This window comes from Anolis sagrei, chromosome 2, assembly GCF_037176765.1.
Source record: "Anolis sagrei isolate rAnoSag1 chromosome 2, rAnoSag1.mat, whole genome shotgun sequence".
NCBI lineage: Eukaryota > Metazoa > Chordata > Lepidosauria > Squamata > Dactyloidae > Anolis > Anolis sagrei.
This window is the reverse complement of record NC_090022.1, coordinates 166694682-166712885: the sequence shown is the minus strand read 5'-3', so window position 1 is coordinate 166712885 and position 18204 is coordinate 166694682. Positions and strand designations below refer to the sequence as shown.

The 18204-nt window shown below is 42.9% G+C and overlaps 1 protein-coding gene across 3 annotated transcripts in view; it reads left to right on the top strand.

Annotated features, from left to right (window-relative positions):
- CHD1L (chromodomain helicase DNA binding protein 1 like) overlaps positions 1-14511 on the top strand; it is a 44396-nt gene extending 29885 nt beyond the window's left edge. For 2 of the 3 annotated variants that reach the window (XM_060763422.2, XM_060763421.2), the window contains 7 exons: positions 2750-2913; positions 8147-8352; positions 9746-9844; positions 9993-10063; positions 10471-10585; positions 12334-12442; positions 13440-14511. In XM_060763422.2, the coding sequence (XP_060619405.2) occupies positions 2750-2913; positions 8147-8352; positions 9746-9844; positions 9993-10063; positions 10471-10585; positions 12334-12442; positions 13440-13509 (834 nt within the window). In that variant the 3' untranslated portion in view covers positions 13510-14511. Of the gene's footprint in view, positions 1-2749; positions 2914-8146; positions 8353-9745; positions 9845-9992; positions 10064-10470; positions 10586-12302; positions 12443-13439 lie in introns of all 3 variants that reach the window. The other variant, XR_009630679.2, reaches the window with a different exon arrangement.
- Positions 14512-18204: the final 3693 nt, after the last annotated feature.

Genomic DNA, 18204 nt, shown 5'->3' with positions numbered 1-18204 from the left:
TGGGCATCCCCTGGGCAACGCCCTTGCAGACTGCCAATTCTCTCACACCAGAAGCGACTTGCAGTTTCTCAAGTCGCTCCTGACACGACAAAAAAAAAGTTCATAACTAGCTTGTGTGCATTCTTCAATTTTTTAAAAAAGGCCCAGTTGGCCATCTTCGCCAGTCAGAATACTTTATGTAAAACTAGCTTGGGGACCCGGCGCTGCCCGGGTTATGAGAGAAAGGAATTTTATATCAAGGCTGGTGTTTATCAGTTATTTATATGGCTCGCAGTGGTCTCAGGAAGTTAGTGAAGGTACTGTGAGTCCCATCGTCCTCCAAACTGCACCAGGATGGAGAAGTTTGGTCTTGATCAGTCATTGGATGAGGGTCACAACAGTCTCAGAAAGTGAGTTAAGGTACTGCAAGTCCCATCATCCATAGTCTCCCTCAAACATCACCAGAATGTTGAGTTGGCCATGGGGGCTCTCTGTGCCAAGTTTGGTCTTTATTGGTATTTGGATGAATGTCACTGTGGTTTCAGGAAGTAAGTGAAGGTACTGCAAGTCCCATCATCCATTGTCCGTCCTCCTCCAAACAGCACCAGGATGTTGAGTCTCTCATGGGGGCTCTGTGTGCCAAGTTTGGTCTTGATTGGTCATTAGATGAGGGTTGCAGCAGTCTTGGGAAGTGAGTGGAGGTCCTTGAAATCCCATCATCCATAGTCTGTTCTCCCCCAAACCTCACCAGAATGTTGAGTTGGCCATGGGGGTTCTGTGTGCCAAGTTTGGTCTTCATCAGTCATTGGATGAGGGTCTCAGTAGTTTCACTAAGTGAGTGAAGGAACTGCAAGTCCCATCGTCCATGGTGCATCATCCTCCAAACCGCACCAGGATGTAGAGTGCATCATGGAGACCCGGTGTGCCAAGTTTGGTCCTTATCGGAAATTGGATGATGGTTGCAGTGGTCTCAGGAATTGAGCGAAGATACTGCAAGTCCCATAATCCATGCTCGATCCACAGTCAAACCACACCATGGCATAAAGTGGGTCATGAGAGGTCTATGTGCCAAGTTTGGTCTTTATCGGTCATTGGATTAGGGTCGCAGTGGTTTCAATAAGTGAGTAAAGGTACTGCAAGTCCCATCATCCATGGTATGCCCTACTCCAAACCGCAGTAGGATGTAGAGTGGGTCATGGGGGCTCTGTGTGCCAAGTTTGGTTTTGTTCGGACATTAGATGAGGGTTGCAGCAGTCTTGGGAAGGGAGTGGAGGTACTTCAAGTCCCATCATCCATGGTCTGTCCTCCTCAAACGTGCACCAGGATGTAGAGTGGGTCATGGGGACTCTGTGTGCCAAGTTTGGTCTTGATCCGTCATTGGCGAGGGTCTCAGTGATCTCAGGAAGTGAGTGAAGTGACTTCAAGTCCCATCATCCATTTCCATATTTTTCCAAACTGCACCAGGATGTAGAGTGGGTCATGTGGGCTCTCTGTGCGAATTGTGATCCTGATCCATCACTGTTGGCAGTAATGGTCTCAGGAAGGGAGTGCAGGTATTGCAAGTCCCATCGTCCATGGTGCATCCTCCCCCAAACCGCACCAGGATGTAGAGTGTGTCATGGAGACTCAGTGTGCAAAGTTTGGTCTTTATCGGTAATTGGATGAGGGTTGCAGTGGTCTCAAGAATTGAGCAAAGGTACTGCAAGTCCCATAATCCAAGGTCTATCCCCGACCAAACCACACCAGGACATAAAGTGGGGCATGAGAGGTCTATGTGCCAAGTTTGGTCCTGATCAGTCATTGGATGAGGTTAACAGCGGTCTCAGAATGTGAGTGATGGTACCGCAAGTCCCATCATCCATGGTTCATTCTCCTCCAAACTGCAGTAGGATGTAGAGTGGGTCATGGGGGCTCTGTGTGTCTATTTCGGTCTGTATTGGGAGTGTTCTGACCCAGCCCCCGGCCTTTCCTTTCCTCTCTTTGTCATCTCGGAATGTTGGGTTTGAGGCTGGCCAATCAGAGACCATATGCAAATTTCCTTCTCATGTCCCCGTTTCTTCCATGAACTCTTTTCTCCACCAGGGGCTCCTCTTGAAGCTGGCCAGTCAGAGACCATATGCAAATAGCACCACTGCGGCAGCCAATCCAAATGTTGAAACTTTCAGGCTGGCCAATCAAAACGCTGGCACATACTCCTCCCGTCGCACCGCCACACATCCGCCACATACAAGTTTTGACTTTTATTATATGTATAGATAGATAGATGAGGAAATTGTGCATGATTTCTGATGTAGAAAAGAAACACTGGGTCGCAAAATATGTTCTGTAGGTCTGTCAAGGTTTGTATCATGATGCATTGTTATCTGTATGGTTTTCTAAAACAAAACCATTTAAATATATATATATTCTGTGAACTGCCATGAACCTGAACACTAAGAATTGAAGATCCCCTAGCTTTGGCAGTCAGATTTTTATCACAATTTATTTAAAATAAATTAAGATGCCCATGTTCACTGTGGAATTCAAAGAAATGGGTTTCAGCTGAATGCAGTAAGGTATATATGAAGAGGCTTTGCACAGGAACACACAGTTACTGACTTGTAGAGAGGATAAGTAAGACCAAATTTGAGAGCTTGCCGACCGGCCCACAGTGTTTCAAAGAGCAGCTGGAAAGCAGACCAGAGGGAGCTATTCTGCTCTGGATAAAGAATGACCTGGAAGCATCTTCCTGTGGGGAAATGTAACTCAAAAACACTTTTTTCTTCTCCAGGCCCTTGTTTTGGGTATCGAGATAGGTCCCAGTAAGAAACGGAGGAAACTGAGTCCCGAAGAACTGGAAGCCCGGCGTAGGAAGGCACAAGAAGCAGCAGCCAGAAGGGCCAGGATCAAGGAAGAACAGAGACAGAAAAAGGCAGAAGCCGATCACCAGAAAAAGTAAGGTGCTCTGCAGGCACTGTACTCAAAGTAGCACAAGCAAACAAAGCCCTTCATCATTCTTCGTGCTGCTGGATTAAGGCTGTATATTTGGCACTACCTCTTACAAACACTAGTTGCATGCTTTCTTCATAATCCTTTCTGAAATCCCTGTAGAACACATGTGTCAAACTCAAGGCCTGTGGGCAAAATCCAACATACCATGTCATTTTATATGGTCCTCCAGATGCTGCACCCGAACTCCTGTATGCCTCATCATTTGACACCATTAATAGGGCTGATGGGAGTTTTAATACAGTAATATCTAGAAGGCTGCAGTTTGTTCTGTTTAACAATCAGAACGGGATTTGAATTTAGATACAAGGTATCTAGATATTATGTCTGACTTAAATATGCCCTTTAGCCTTTCTCAATCCTCAGAAGTACTGTTGGATTGCAACAGCACCCATCATCCCCAGTCCTTCTGGCGGATCATCAAAACTGATGAGTGTTGTTGTCATTCAATAACATCTGGGGACCCCAACTGGTTAAAAACTAAAGAGCATTGTAAAAAAAAAATCTTCGTGGTGTCTGTGAATACACACATATGGAGTTACTGCGCCTGCGCAGGACTGAATGGAAACTTCTCAAGCTATATTTTTGAATTTTGGCGGCATCCACGCTCACTCCTCCCAAGGCTATAAAGGGCCCCCTGGCCGTACGCTCCCCAGTTCTCTTTTTTCTGCCGCAGCAGCAACTTCGGTTCTTCCTACAAGTCTTGCCATGGCGTCCATTCGATTGGGACCCATGTTTTTTCAAGATAAAGACAACATCTCCTATCAACACAGTGGCTTTGCTGACAGTCTTTCGTCCCTTTCACGGCATTGGTGCCATTCAACTTGGCCCGGCTAGGGACTTGCCGAACAACTGTGCCATATTCCAGCCTCCCCTCCACTTTGGGAGGGGCTGTTGCTGAAGACCGCTGCCACCCCGATATTCAATCGGCACCCAGCTGAATCTAACAGGTTTTTAAACCTAAAAGCAATACCTTCTAATTAAAGTTTAAAAAGCTCTATTGGCTCAAGCCTCCGTTTCTGGGGATTGCCAGCCATTGGCACGGCAGACATCTCCCTTTTACTGCCCACATTGGCTAATCAGACGGATGAGAGCCGACTCCACAACCTTCCAAACGGTGAGATCCTCCAGTTGCCCTCCTCAACCATGGAAGGGCTCCATTCTCTGGCACCAGGGCGTATGACTAATAACTAAGGGGACAAATGGAGTTTCACCCTTCAGGGCCTGATAACGTGGCATGAGTGAGGCTGTGATCCACTCTCAGTTCACCTGCCCTTCAAAAAATCAGCAAAAGACCCGTTCGATGTCGATGCCTACTCCATCGACCTAAACCACCCGGGTCAGGACCATGGCCATTCATCCAATGGTCCTTGTTGCCCCTTATGCGCTTGATCACCTCCGTTTGTCTCTAGCGCCTTAGAATCATAGAATCATAGAATTAAAGAGTTGGAAGAGACCTCATGGGCCATCCAGTCCAACCCCCTGCCAAGAAGCAGGAATATTGCATTCAAATCACCCCTGACAAATGGCCATCCAGCCTCTGTTTAAAAGCTTCCAAAGAAGGAGCCTCCACCACACTCCGGGGCAGAGAGTTCCACTGCTGAACGGCTCTCACAGTCAGGAAGTTCTTCCTAATGTTCAGATGGAATCTCCTCTCTTGTAGTTTGAAGCCATTGTTCCGCGTCCTAGTCTCCAAGGAAGCAGAAAACAAGCTTGCTCCCTCCTCCCTGTGGCTTCCTCTCACATATTTATACATGGCTATCATATCTCCTCTCAGCCTTCTCTTCTTCAGCTAAACATGCCCAGTTCCCTAAGCCGCTCCTCATAGGGCTTGTTCTCCAGACCCTTGATCATTTTAGTCGCCCTCCTCTGGACACATTCCAGCTTGTCAATATCTCTCTTGAATTGTGGCGCCCAGAATTGGACACAATATTCCAGGTGTGGTCTAACCAAAGCAGAATAGAGGGGTAGCATTACTTCCTTAGATCTAGACACTATGCTCCTATTGATGCAGGCCTTCCTTCCTGACGGGCTACTTCACCCCTTCAAAGGAACTGTTTTTCCTCTTCGGGGACAATAACGTTCAGCCCCTCTCCTGTGAGAGGGACGCTGCTGTCAACAAGTCACTTACCTTCTCCCGAGAGAGTGTTCTTTCTCTCCGGCTCTAGCCCTTTTTGTCAGTTTGAAACCCTATAGGACGTGGGTTCAACAAAATGGCGTCTCAAAGGCAAGCTGCCTCAAAGGAGAGCTAAAACAGCCTGCAAAGTTAAACAGACAGGCTGAGCCACCTTTTATTTATTTATTTATTTCGATTACTTCTACCCCGCCCTTCTCACCCCCCGAGGGGGGACTCAGGGCGGCTTACAAAGAAGGCACAATTCGATGCCTATGTCAAATATACATACATACAAAACAGCAATTAAACAATTAACAGGTTAAAATCATCAGTACATAACACAATCAATAAACTAATCTCATGCTCAGTGTTCAGAGTTCCAAAAATCCATTCTGTTCAGTCAATTCCTGTCCATCATCAAGGTCCTTCCTCTAGCTGCCAGAACATCCAAATGCCTGGTCCCACATCCAAGTTTTCAATTTTTTTCTAAATGACAAGAGGGAAGTCTCCCCGGGGAGTGAATTCCACAGGTGAGGGGCCACCACTGAGAAGGCCCTGCTCCTCATCCCCGCCAGCCTCACTTGTGATAGAGGCGGGGGCGAGAGCAGGGCCTCCCCAGAAGATCTCTTGGCACTACACCACCCCTTGGTGGTCAATTAACGCTGCAATACCACTCCTGACTATTTATTTTGCTTAACAGCAGCCATCCCTGCTTCAACGATAGATACTGACATGGCAGCAGGCCCCAATGGCAGCTCTTCTCATTTCTGCCACACTTCCACATGCTGAGAGACTAATGGCCTTAACTATGCCTCTCCTTCGGCCACGATTTCAAAAGGCCTTAGGATTCAATGCCTCCAAAGGGCCCCTGCCAGTGCACATTGTTTCTCCTGGTAAAAAAGAAAAGAAAGAAAAGAAAACCTTGCTATGGAGCTCGGCTCCATCACCAGCTTTGATAATCCAATCTTACCAAAGGAATTTTGATTCAATCAAAACTCCATCTCAATCATGGCTCCCTAGCCAGTCACACTGCTCTCTACATGGTGACTCCAGGACATGGAGATTTTTATCATGGGCCACCAGGAAGAGCCAAGTCAAATCATCAGATTCTCCAATGGGCCGAAGGAGAAACCCTCACCAAACCCAAGGGACAGACTCCTAGCCTGACCTCTTCAGTACCGGCCAAGTCTCATCCACTTCCTCGACACCGTGCTAACCTGTTGGTATTGGCCACCCAACCAGGCATCATCGTACCCGATCACTAGAGATCGGCTATGATTGCCCCCACCCTACACCTCTGAGGGCTTGATACACCTGCAGTTGGCCACCTTTATTAGCATTGGATAGCCCTGCAGCTTCAAAGCCTGCCTGCTTCCTGTCTAAAAAAAATCCTTTGTTGAGAGGTGTTAGTTGGTCCTGATTGTTTACTACTCTGATTGTGGATTTTAAAAAATTAATTAACTCCCAATAGTCCTTGTCTTCGGATTTAGACTCTGTCTTCTTTCAACTGAAAGAGTTGATGAGCTAGTCCACTGAAAAGAGGTGATTTTCTCATGACTCAGGCCGTTCCTCGGTCCCTTCTTTCAATACTGTGAGGAGTCGGCCCTGATCGTACTCCTGCACTACAACTATACACTAGAGGGTCTCCCTGAACTCGAGGTCTCATCCAAACATTACACTAGAGACACTTGTCTCTCTCGTTCTCTTTTACCTCCCTCATTTGCCTGACCTGACAGCTCAGGCGCTTCGGGACAAAGTGATAACAATAATAACGAAGATTATGCTCATACTCAGCCTTTTCCTTCAATATATGTTTATTTTTTCACTAAATAAATAAATACATGAAATAACTAAGGCACATTGGGTTTTCTCCTCCTCCATGTTGTCAGATGTCTTACAGACTTCAAATTACCCAAGCCATGGTGCTACTACTGATGGTTTTTCGCCCATGTTCGTTGCACTAGCCTTCTACGCCGTCGAACATTATGCCTCTATCATTGAGTCTGTTGTTTGGTCGGGGTCTTGTACAGGTTCCTACTTATCAAATTGCTTCATCTCAAGGTCTACTTACTGACACCTACTCCTGTTGGAGTTTTTTTCTCTTCCTATATATAGGAAAGATCACTTCCTTATGGCTCTGGTGTCAGTTTGCATGTTTCCCGCCTACCTAGACCTCAGCTTGCTAGTCTCCATATGTGTGTATTCACAGACACCACGAAGAAAAATGGTAGGTTACATACCTGTTACCATCTTTCTTCGAGTGGTGCTCTGTGAATTCATACAAACCCGCCCGTTCCTCCCCTCTCATGCAAACCTCCCCCTTTCTCGCTGCTTCTGCAGTGAAAGAACTGGGGAGCGTATGGCCAGGGGCCCCTTTATACCCTTGGGAGAAGTGGGCGAGCATATCGCCAAAATTAAAAAATATAGCTTGAGAAGTTTCCGTTCAGGCGCAGTAACTCCATATGTGTGAATTCACAGAGCACCACTCGAAGAAAGATGGTTATAGGTATGTAACCTACCAATAGTTGGCCCTCTCTATCCACAGATTTGCCACCCATGGATTAAAGGTGATCGTAATGCTGATGTGGCCCTAGATGAGAATGAGTATGACAGCCCTGCTGTAGAACATCATATGCTTGTGTGCTAGACATTGCTTTTGTTATTTCTCTTTCTTTCTTTCTTTCTTTTTGCTTTGATTTTTTAAAATCTGCTTTAGGTTTAAGCAGAGTTAAAGCAGTGGTTTCATGCAGCACGTAGTATTGTGCCTTATTCCTTTTGCTTGTCTGACATGATAGACATGGCAGATCAGGAGGGGATAATGCTAGCATTTGAAGTATTAGGAAGGATTTTTTAATTTTCTATTGAATATACTCTTCTTTGTTGCACCAACCCATTTTTCCTTTTTTTCTAAAAGCACAATACTAGGTGGCTGGTTTTGCATCATTAACAGTCTGTGCCTCAAATCAAAAGGCTTTTAATTCACTCAACATGTAGATTGTTGTTATTATGGTAGATAGTGTGCTTGTTTAAGAGAGAGAACTATCTATTTTTTTAAAAATTCAGGATGGCCTGGTGGGAAGCTAATCACTACAGGTCTTATTGCCTTGAGTCAGAAGAAAGCAGTGAGGACGAGGACGAGGAGGAGGAGGGCGTGCTGGATGTCCATTTGGACTACACTAATCCAGACCAAACCTCTATCCACTATATTATGGGTGATGTCACTCATCCCTCAGCTGGGGAAGAGGATGCCATCATTGTGCACTGTGTAGGTAAGTAGAAAACATTGCCTGAACAAGCATACTTTTCGTGAACTTGTAACCTCCCCAAAGTCCTGCTTGGGTGGAACTCCTTTCTGTTCATGGTTTTCAGTGGGAAAAAGCCGTGGTTGTGATGAAATGTGTTTTTCTTCTCTAATGGTAAGCAGGTTCTATGTAATTGGGAAGCCATTAGAATTTCTCCATTGCTTGCTTCTGTGTGTTATATATACCACAAGAGTAAGAATACTGACTCCAAAAATCTGTGTAATAGTTTAGGCCATCCAGTCCAAACCTCCGCCATGCAGGAAAATACAATCAATTGCTGCAAGCAACAATAAAATAATGGTATAAATACATCTCAACAGATTATTACAATCCTAATACAAATAAATTAAGTAAAAATTTGTATGTTTAAATAGTAGTATCAGTGCTTTGCGTAGTCTTACAAAAATTGAGAAGAGTGCCCAACTTTTTGTAAGCTTGTTCATAAAACCTTTCTGCACCCATCCTTACTAACTCTTACTAACATTTCAGCCTTAGTTATCCAATTGCCAATCAGCTGTGGATTTTTGTGCTGCATACACAATATCTGAAATCATTTAAAATGAATACCTATGGAATATGTCACCTCTGATTCCAGCATAGAATTTGTATATCTTCATATGCCATTTTGGAATAAGTGTTTTTGTATCTAAACATTCTGTTGCTTTAGTGTGCATGCTTCATGGCATCCAAGATTCCCTTTGTCATTAGACTACATAATGAAAAGTCCCAGAAATAATTGGTGTGATGGGTAGAACTAGATGTCTTTTTGGCTTCTGAGAAGTCAAGGGTACCAAATTCTGCCCCTATAAAGTGACCTGTGTCTCACAGAAAGGCTTCTTGGTCAGGATTTGCCTGAAGCATAACTGCTTTCTTCATTGGAGCTTTGGCCTCTTCTCTATCCTGCCACACTAAAATATTCAAATTATCAGTACAGCAGATAATTGTTGATTTAAAAAAAACTTAATGGATCTCAACAGGACAAAGGCTTTTCTATCTGTGGATGCATTTTCCGGGAGAATGATATGCAGAAAGAGTTTATCTTTCAGCCCTTGAAAGCTCCATTTTAAAAAATCACACACACACATCTGTCCTGACTTGTTACAACTCTGTAGAAAGGAGATTCTATCTGAACATTAGGAAGAACTTCCTGACTGTGAGAGCTGTTCAGCAGTGGAACTCTGTCCCGGAGTGTGGTGGAGGGTCCTTTTTGGAGAGCTTTTAAACAGAGGCTGGATGGCCATCTGTCAGGGGTGCTTATAATGCGATTTTCCAGCTTCTTGGCAAGGGGTTGGACTGGATGGCCTGCGGTGTCTCTTCCAACTCTATGATTCTAAGTCTTATATGTTACTCTCTGGTTCAGATGATTCAGGCCGCTGGGGGAGAGGAGGCTTATTTACAGCTTTGGGAAACCGCTCTGACCAGCCAAAGAAGATATATGAGCAGGCAGGAAAGATGAAAGGTAAGTCAGGTATGGGAGAAAAATTGGAGATAGTTCCTCTTTTAGCTGTACTGTTTTTAGATAGACTTCCCAACATCTGATATTAACAAGTTGTTAAAGTGTTATCCCGATCATAAGGTCTCAGTACCTCTTTGCTTTATTCTTGTAGATCTGAAATTAGGAGGAACTCTCTTATTCCCAATTGATGATAAGGAATCCAGAAACAAAGGACAGGACTTGGTAACTATACATGGAGATGCTTTCTTTTAAACTGAATAATTTAAAATCTTAATTGAGGAGTAATATAAAATAGGCAGCTGTAGGTTTAAAAAAGTACAAAACACTTCAGTGGGAATACAATTTGAATAAGTAACATCCATGTCTGTTTGACATCAGACATCCCTCAAGGTTGTTGGGGTTTTTTTTTTAAAAAAAACCAAAACTTTGAGATATATTTTAGTTTTCAAGTGCTTATTTCAACTGATTTTTAAAAAATGAAATGAGGAATTATCAGAATGCTTTTAGACTTAATCCATAGGCACAATAGTCCTTGCAAACTGGTGAGGAAGATGTTTCTTGACAATAAGGTGCGTCATTACTTCCTCTTGTTCCTTGACTGATTCTAAACAATTATCGCGCTTTCCCAGCTGGCCCTTATTGTTGCACAGCACCGAGACTGCTCCAACAACTTGTCTGGAATTAAGCTCCCTGCTTTGGAAAAAGGATTAAAGAAAATCTGTCTGGCAGCCAAGAAAAGGGATGGTAAGTATTCCAGTTTGAGAAATAGAATATTCCTCCCCCCAATTCACATATAGAGTCCTGAAGGTCCTGTTGAATCAAGTTGAGGTGCACAGAAAAGGCATCCCAGTCTCCTTCTAGAGTCCCTGACATTGTAGAGAAGACTCCTGTATCAACAGCTGTCTCAGTTTTGAGGAGACAGTTTGGGGGGGATGCCTCCCATACCTTTTGCTTCCTCAGACAAAATTCTGGCTCCATGTTCAGGACTTTGACAAGTATTGCTACTTGAGTTGAGTTACCTTAAAAATTGTGAGCTACCCTTCACATTATGAAAAGTATTTCAGGATATCATACTGAAAACCATTAAAATGTAATTTTCCTCTATCTTGATTCACCACGTATCAAACTCATAAAGGAGAGAGCTGACCAATTGGATCTGCTGCTGTTTTATTGAGGTCAAAGTAGGGCATGGGCAAACTTCAGCCCTCCAGGTTTTTGGACTTCAACTCCCACAATTCATCTGCTAAAATGGCTGGGATTAATGGGAGTTGAAGTCCAAAACACCTGGAGGGCTGAAAATTTGACCATGCTTGCGATAGAATGTTGCTAACTGGTTGTACACTGGAATGAACAGCTAGTGAAGGAAAGGGCCCTTGGGTTTAATGGCTGTTGATTTCTCCCTGGTCTTCCAGTTACTACTCCTTACCCTAAAACATGGATCCCCAAACTATGGCCTGCGAGCTGGATTTGCCCTCCAAGGTCCTTTACCCAGCCCCTGGTCCAAACTTTAGGCTTATGGTTGCCCTCTATCTTAAACGAAGGCACACAACTCAAGTATAAGCCAACCCGAATATAAGCCGAGGCACCTAATTTTACCACAGAAAACTGAGAAAACGGATTGACTCGAATATAAGCCGAGGGTGGGAAATGCAGCTACTACTGGTAAATTTTAAAATAAAAATAGATACCAATTAAATTACATTAATTGAGGAATCAGTAGGTTATATATTTTTGAATATTTACAAAAATGATAATTTAAGATAAGACTGTCCAACTCTGATAAAATGATTATTTACCTTCTTCAATGTAAATGTGCTTATGTATCCTTCCAATAATAATAAAGAGAGTAACGTAATAAATGTAATAACAACAGTAATAATAAGGAGTAAAATAATGAATGTAGCAATAACAACAATTATACAGTAAAATAATAAATGTATAATAATAGAGTAAAATGATAAATGTAATAATAATAATATAGAATAAAATAATAAATGAAATGAATAATAATAATAATAATAATAATAATAACAACAACAACAACAACAGAGTAAAATAATAAATAACCTTGACTCGAGTATAAGCCAAGGGGGACTTTTTCAGCCTAAAAAAAGGGCTGAAAAACTAGGCTTATACTTGAATATATACAGTAACCTGATTATCTCATCAGCCAAAAAGCAGGCCCACACTTCCAATTGAAATACTGGTAAATTTATATTGGTTCTTAATTTTAAATACAGTATTGTTCTTTCATTATTTTTTGCACTACAAATAAGATACGTGACATGTGCATAATAATTTGTTCATGTTTTTTTCAAATTATAATCCAGCCTTCTATTTGAAAAGTTTGAGGGGCCCTGCCCTAAAAGGTGTAGTCCCCTTTAGAATATAATCTCTGCAGCTAGGAAGTTATGTACAGGAATGTTTATCTCTTGTTTTGTTTATCTGCGTTTTTATTCAGGCAACTTTCTCCCTTTTCCTCTGTCTCTCAGCAAGTGTCCACCTGCCTCGCATTGGACATTCAACCAAGGGCTTTAATTGGTATGGAACAGAGCGTCTTATTCGCAAGTACCTGGCAACAAGAGGAATCCCCACATTTTTGTATCCTTGTGAAAGACTCTACATCAGTAGAAGTCAGAAAGTAGAGATTGGTATTGTGTTGCATTTGTTGGCACAGGGATTCAGGACTTTTTAACCTCCATGCTGAGTAATGGGCTTTGACTTTCCTTCATTAAACCACTTTCTCAGCTATTTAGGCCGCCATGCCTGTAGGTGGCACAATACAACTTTCCCTCTCCTCCTCTTAGTTCTCATTTCTTAACACATACCATTTCATGTGGTTTTTTAAAAATACCCTTTCAGGTTTTTTTAAAAAAGCACACACATTCCTAATTTTTATGAAGGGAGGACTCAAAAGTGGAAAAGTAAAGTTCAGGCTGAGGATGGACACTCATAGAATTACTTACTTAGGCGATCCCTTGTAGTCCGAGGATGATGGTCCTCCAAGTTCGGTGTCCTGGCGGTGGGTTTGTAGGTGATTGTGGAGCCCTATTCTTGATCTGCATCTTCTTCCACAGTGAGGGCATTGGTTTCCAGGTGGAAGGCGGTCTCGGTCGGGATTGACTTGACGCGCCTTTCTCAGAATTACAATCTAACTACCATGGGTCACTATTTTGTTGCTCTTATCTCTGGAAAAGTATTATGTGATCAGTTAGAAGTGTTTTGCCCCAATGCTGAAAACTTGAAGAGTTACCGTTATTCAGGACTAAAGCTCTAGTAACAATGGGGAAGAAGGTATTGCTTTGCTTTCATATTTAACCAGGCAAACTAGAGGGGTTTATTCCCAATTATGTGCCAGATTAGATCTGAGTCCTATTAAAGCATTTTTCCATTAAGCACTGTGTAAAGTAACAGTTTTAATCTATGTTGTTATCTGTGGGAAATTTAATTTTACCCACAGCTCACTAAGACTTTTTTTGACTACTTTCAGAATCTGTGACCATTTATCTTGGTGTAGTCCAAAAATAACTTTTCCAATATATGTTTTTTTAAAACTTCTGACTTCAGTTGATGATAGCTCCTTAACCTTTCTTGTTAGATACTACTTTCCTAGAGCTAAAGCACCTTCACAAGTTTCCACGACATCAGCATCAACTACACAGTCTTAAAGCTGTTTGCAGTGCACACAGCTCTCCTTCAGCTCATCTACTGTCAGCATTCATGCAGCTTTTTTCAATTGTTTAGAAAATCTGGGTAGGGTAGATACAGATCTTTTTATATGCATATAAATCTGTTTCCATATGAGGGGTGCTGTAAGAGGACTGGATAAAGAGTTTTTATCATGCTCACAGGCCCCATCTGCACTGCCATATAAAATCCAGATTATCTGCTTTGACCTGGATTATATGGCAGTGTAGATCCAGCCTCAGTTTTGTGGACAGAAGTGGTAGTTCTGGATTGTACACAAATCCAGAACTGGCTTTAGTGTTGTGCTGAACATGACCTGCTGGCCTCTGAGAAAGGTTCAAGCCAAGCAAACAAAAAAGCAGATTAAGAGCAGATTAGACCTGTGACTTGGCTCTTCATCTCCTGGCTTTATTCCTTCAGATTGTAGAACTATTGATTTTTTTTATTTCTTGATTTAATTTTGTCCTGGCACATGGAATGTTTACAGTCTTGTTGAAATGTAGAGTGAATATTAAAATGACAAACTGACTATTTTTGTAAAAAAAAAAATAGTGCTTGAAGCAAAATATCTTTATACAGATTTTATTCTATCACTTTGAAAAACAAGCTCTGGAATGGGGTTTATGATGGACAAGATTGTCTATTTTCTAGCTGAAAGTAGTGTCCTAAGGATCAGGAGATGAAGAATGGCTTATCGGTTGACCTGGTGAAGAATCTCAGCATTAACTCCCACATTGAGGGAGTCAGGCAAAACTGTATTAACTTGTAACCTTTAAGGTTGAACCCATCTGTTTGTCTCTGCAAAGAACCAGCCTTGCCACAATAAGCCAAGAAACAGACCAACTGGCCATTATGTTAATCTCATGTCAACACAGTCCTCAACTCTATGTCCACAATGCTTCTAGAGACCATGTTTAGATATTACAAGGGATGCATTTGTCTTTTGAATAAAATAAATCTCCTTATTAAGAAATTATTAAAAACTTCTGACTATGGGTGTGCTTCCTTTGCATTTCCCCTATAACCCTCTCATGACCAGAGTTATTTTTCTTATCTATCTTTCAAGTAGCAATTCACTAACATTCTTGTCTTGGGGAAAGGCATCTCTTCTTCCTGTTTCCCTAATCTCTATTCATATTCCTGGCAGTGAGGAGGAAAGAATTATCGGAGGAAGTGCCTGGCCTGCCTTTTCTCACAATCCAGCAGTCTCTAAAGCACAGCTTTCCAAAAATTTCATGTTGGTGACACACTTTTCAGACAAGAATCATTTCACAACACAGTAATTCAGTTTGAAGTACAAAGGAAGGCTGAAACGAAGACAAGTCAAACCCGCATTTTGGACTTTAGGAGAGCTGATTTCCGAAAAATGAAGGAAACACTGAGCAGCATTCCATGGACACGGATACTAAAAGACAAGGGAGTTACGGATGGATGGGTGTTTCCCAAGAGTGAAATACTCAAGGCACAATTGCAAACAGTGCCAACAAAGAGGAAAAATAGTACAAGTGCAAAGAAGCCAGAATGGATGTCCAAAGAACTTCTGTGCTAAGACACAAAAGAGACATGCACAAGAAGTGGAAAAGGGGAGAAATCACCAAAGATGAATTTAAACAAATAGCCAACTCCTGTAGGGAAACGGTCCGCAAGGCTAAAGCACAAAACGAGCTCAGGCTTGCCAGGGACATTAAAAACAATAAAAGGGGCTTCTTTTCTTATATCAGTAGAAAAAGGAAGAACGGGGAGGTTATAGGGCCACTTCGAGGAGAAGATGGGGCAATGCTGATGGGATAGGTAAAAGGCAGAACTACTTAATGCTTTCTTTGCTTCGGTCTTCTCACAAAAAATAAAGTCATCTTTAATCTCAGCAAGATGGAGTGGATGAGGGATTAGAGGACATCCAACTCCAAATTGGGAAACAAGTTGTCCAGGAATACCTGGCCGCTCTAAATGAGTTCGTCCCCAGGGCCAGATCAACAACACCCAAGAATATTGAAGGAACTAGTGGAAGTCATTTCCGAACTATTGGCAATCATCTTGGAGGGTTCTTTGAGAACAGGAGAAGTCCCAGCAGATTGGAGAAGGGCAAATGTGGTCCCTATCTTCAAGAAGGGAAAAAAGGACGACCCAAACAATTATCGTCCAGTCAGCCTCATGTCAATACCAGGCAAGATTCTGGAAAAGATTGTTAAGGAAGTGGTCTGCAAACACTTAGAAACAAATGCGGTCATCGCTAATAGTCAACATGGATTTATCAAAAACAAGTCATGCCAGACTAATCTGATCTCTTTTTTCCATAGAGTTACAAGCTGGGTAGATGCGGGGAATGCCGTGGATGTAGTGTATCTGGATTTCAGTAAGGCCTTCGACAAGGTCCCCCATGACCTTCTGGCAAACAAACTAGTCCAATGTGGGCTAGGCAAAACTACGGTGAGGTGGATCTGTAATTGGTTAAATGGACCAACCGAGAGGGTGATTCTCCCCAATGCTTCCTCTTCATCCTGGAAAGAAGTGACGAGCGGAGTGCCACAAGCAGGGCTCCGTCCTGGGCATGGTCCTGTTCAACAAGTTAAACATGAGCCAACAATGTGATGTGGCGGCGAAAAGAGCCAATGAGATTTTGGCCTGCATCAATAGGAGCATAGTGTCTAGATCTAGGGAAGTAACGCTACCCCTCTATTCCGCCTTGGTTAGACCACACCTGGAATATTGTGTTCAATTCTGGGCACCACAATTGAAGAGAGATATTGACAAGCTGTATCCAGAGGAGGGCGACTAAAATGCTGAAGGGTCTGGAGAACAAGCCCTATAAGGAGCAGCTTAAGGAACTGGGCATGTTTAGCCTGAAGAAGAGAAGGCTGAGAGGAGACATGATAGCCATGTATAGATATGTGAGAGGAAGTCACACGGAGGAGGGAGCAAGCTTTTTTTCTGCTTCCCTGGAGACTAGGACGCAATGGAACAATGGCTTCAAACTACAAGAAAGGAGATTCCATCTGAACATGAGGAAGAACTTCCTGACTGTGAGAGCCGTTCAGCAGTAGAACTCTCTGCCCCGGAGTGTGGTGGAGGCTCCTTCTTTGGAAGCTGTTAAACAGAGGCTGGATGGCCATCTGTCAGGGGTGCTTTGAATGCAATATTCCTGTTTCTGGATGACCCATGAGGTCTCTTCCAACTCTAGGATTCTATGATTCTACTGGTAAACCAGAAGTTAAAACAACCCTTTGTAAGAAATAAGGACTCATGCTATCAGGATGGCTGTATCAGCCTTGGACTGGCTACTCTTTCTCCCTGCCATAAAGAGGAGGTTGGGGCGAGAGGGTGCTGGGAAGATAGATGGGGAATGCTGGATATTTTTGGGGAAATTGAAACTGCAGTAGAATAACTGGGAACAGTGTTTGCCCTGTTTGGGGTGGGGCGGGGCATGTGAGAGATGAGAAGCTGGGTCTGATATAAACGAGGTGTGTGAGTGGATGTCACAGTGAACAACAAAAGGTTTGTCCACTTGAGCTGAAGATATGGGACCCAGCCCAGCCCATTATCGCCAGACACATTGAATTCATTCTCAGTTGTGCCCCTCTTCTTGGTGGATCAATAAATGAACTAACACTTCTACAATGACAGTTTATCAAATTTCCCACCAGTAAGAAAGACCAACCAGTGATGATGTCAGGCAGAATCCTGAGCCACTCAGGATGTAGAACCTAGCTGGACAGTATCTAAACCAATAAGGAGCTTGGCTGGTTTCTTGAATAAGTGTCAGAATGAAATATGAAAAATGCTCTGTATTGGCAATTGGGGTATGCCAGTCCTTTGGAGGGCTATCTCCGCTGACATCCCCTCTGGCCATCGAGAATAAGGCCTCTGATTTTCCCTTCAGCCTGCCTGTCTTATCTGGTCCTTTGTTTAGCCTGCAGAAGAGATGACTAAGAGGAGACATGATGGCCATGTATAAATATGTGAGGGAAAGTCATAGGGAGGAGAGAGCAAGCTAGTTTTCTGCTGCCCTGGAGACTAGGATGCAGAACAATGGCTCCAAACTACAGGAAAGGAGATTCCACCTGAACATTAGTGTAGTCAAGGTTGCCCCCCCCCCTCCCCCAATAAAAGATAGTGTATAATCGGGGAATTTGTAGTCTTGCCAAGGACATTAGGCTGGAATGATATAATAAGATTTAAGTTTTGGCCAATCTGCAAAGGGACCACCAACCACAGCCAGAACTCCTTCCCATGTTAAATCTGTGTACATTTGACCAATGTTCTATATTCTATATTCTGTATTTTATATATTTATAGCAGATGTGCATAGATAACATGGGTACTGGGACCCATGGTATAAAAGGCATGTGACCTTTGCTGTACCTAAGCAAACAGCCTGAGCCATAAGTTAACTTGTGTCCCATACCAGTCAATGACCTACAAACAAAGGGATTCCAAAGCCTTTTGTCTAAGGCTATCAAAAGGGAATGCCAAGTAATTTTTTATAATCTTGCCCCTTTTTCTCAAATCTCAAAAAGTATCTTTCCTGCCCATTCTTGCTTTTCTGTATTATCTTTGATTCACCTTTACTGATAGTGGGCTAGAACATATCCTACCAAAACACACACACACACAGTCTTTCAAAAATAACCCAAGCCCCATTTTGCTTCCTTTTCCCTTTCCTATCCAATAACTAAATA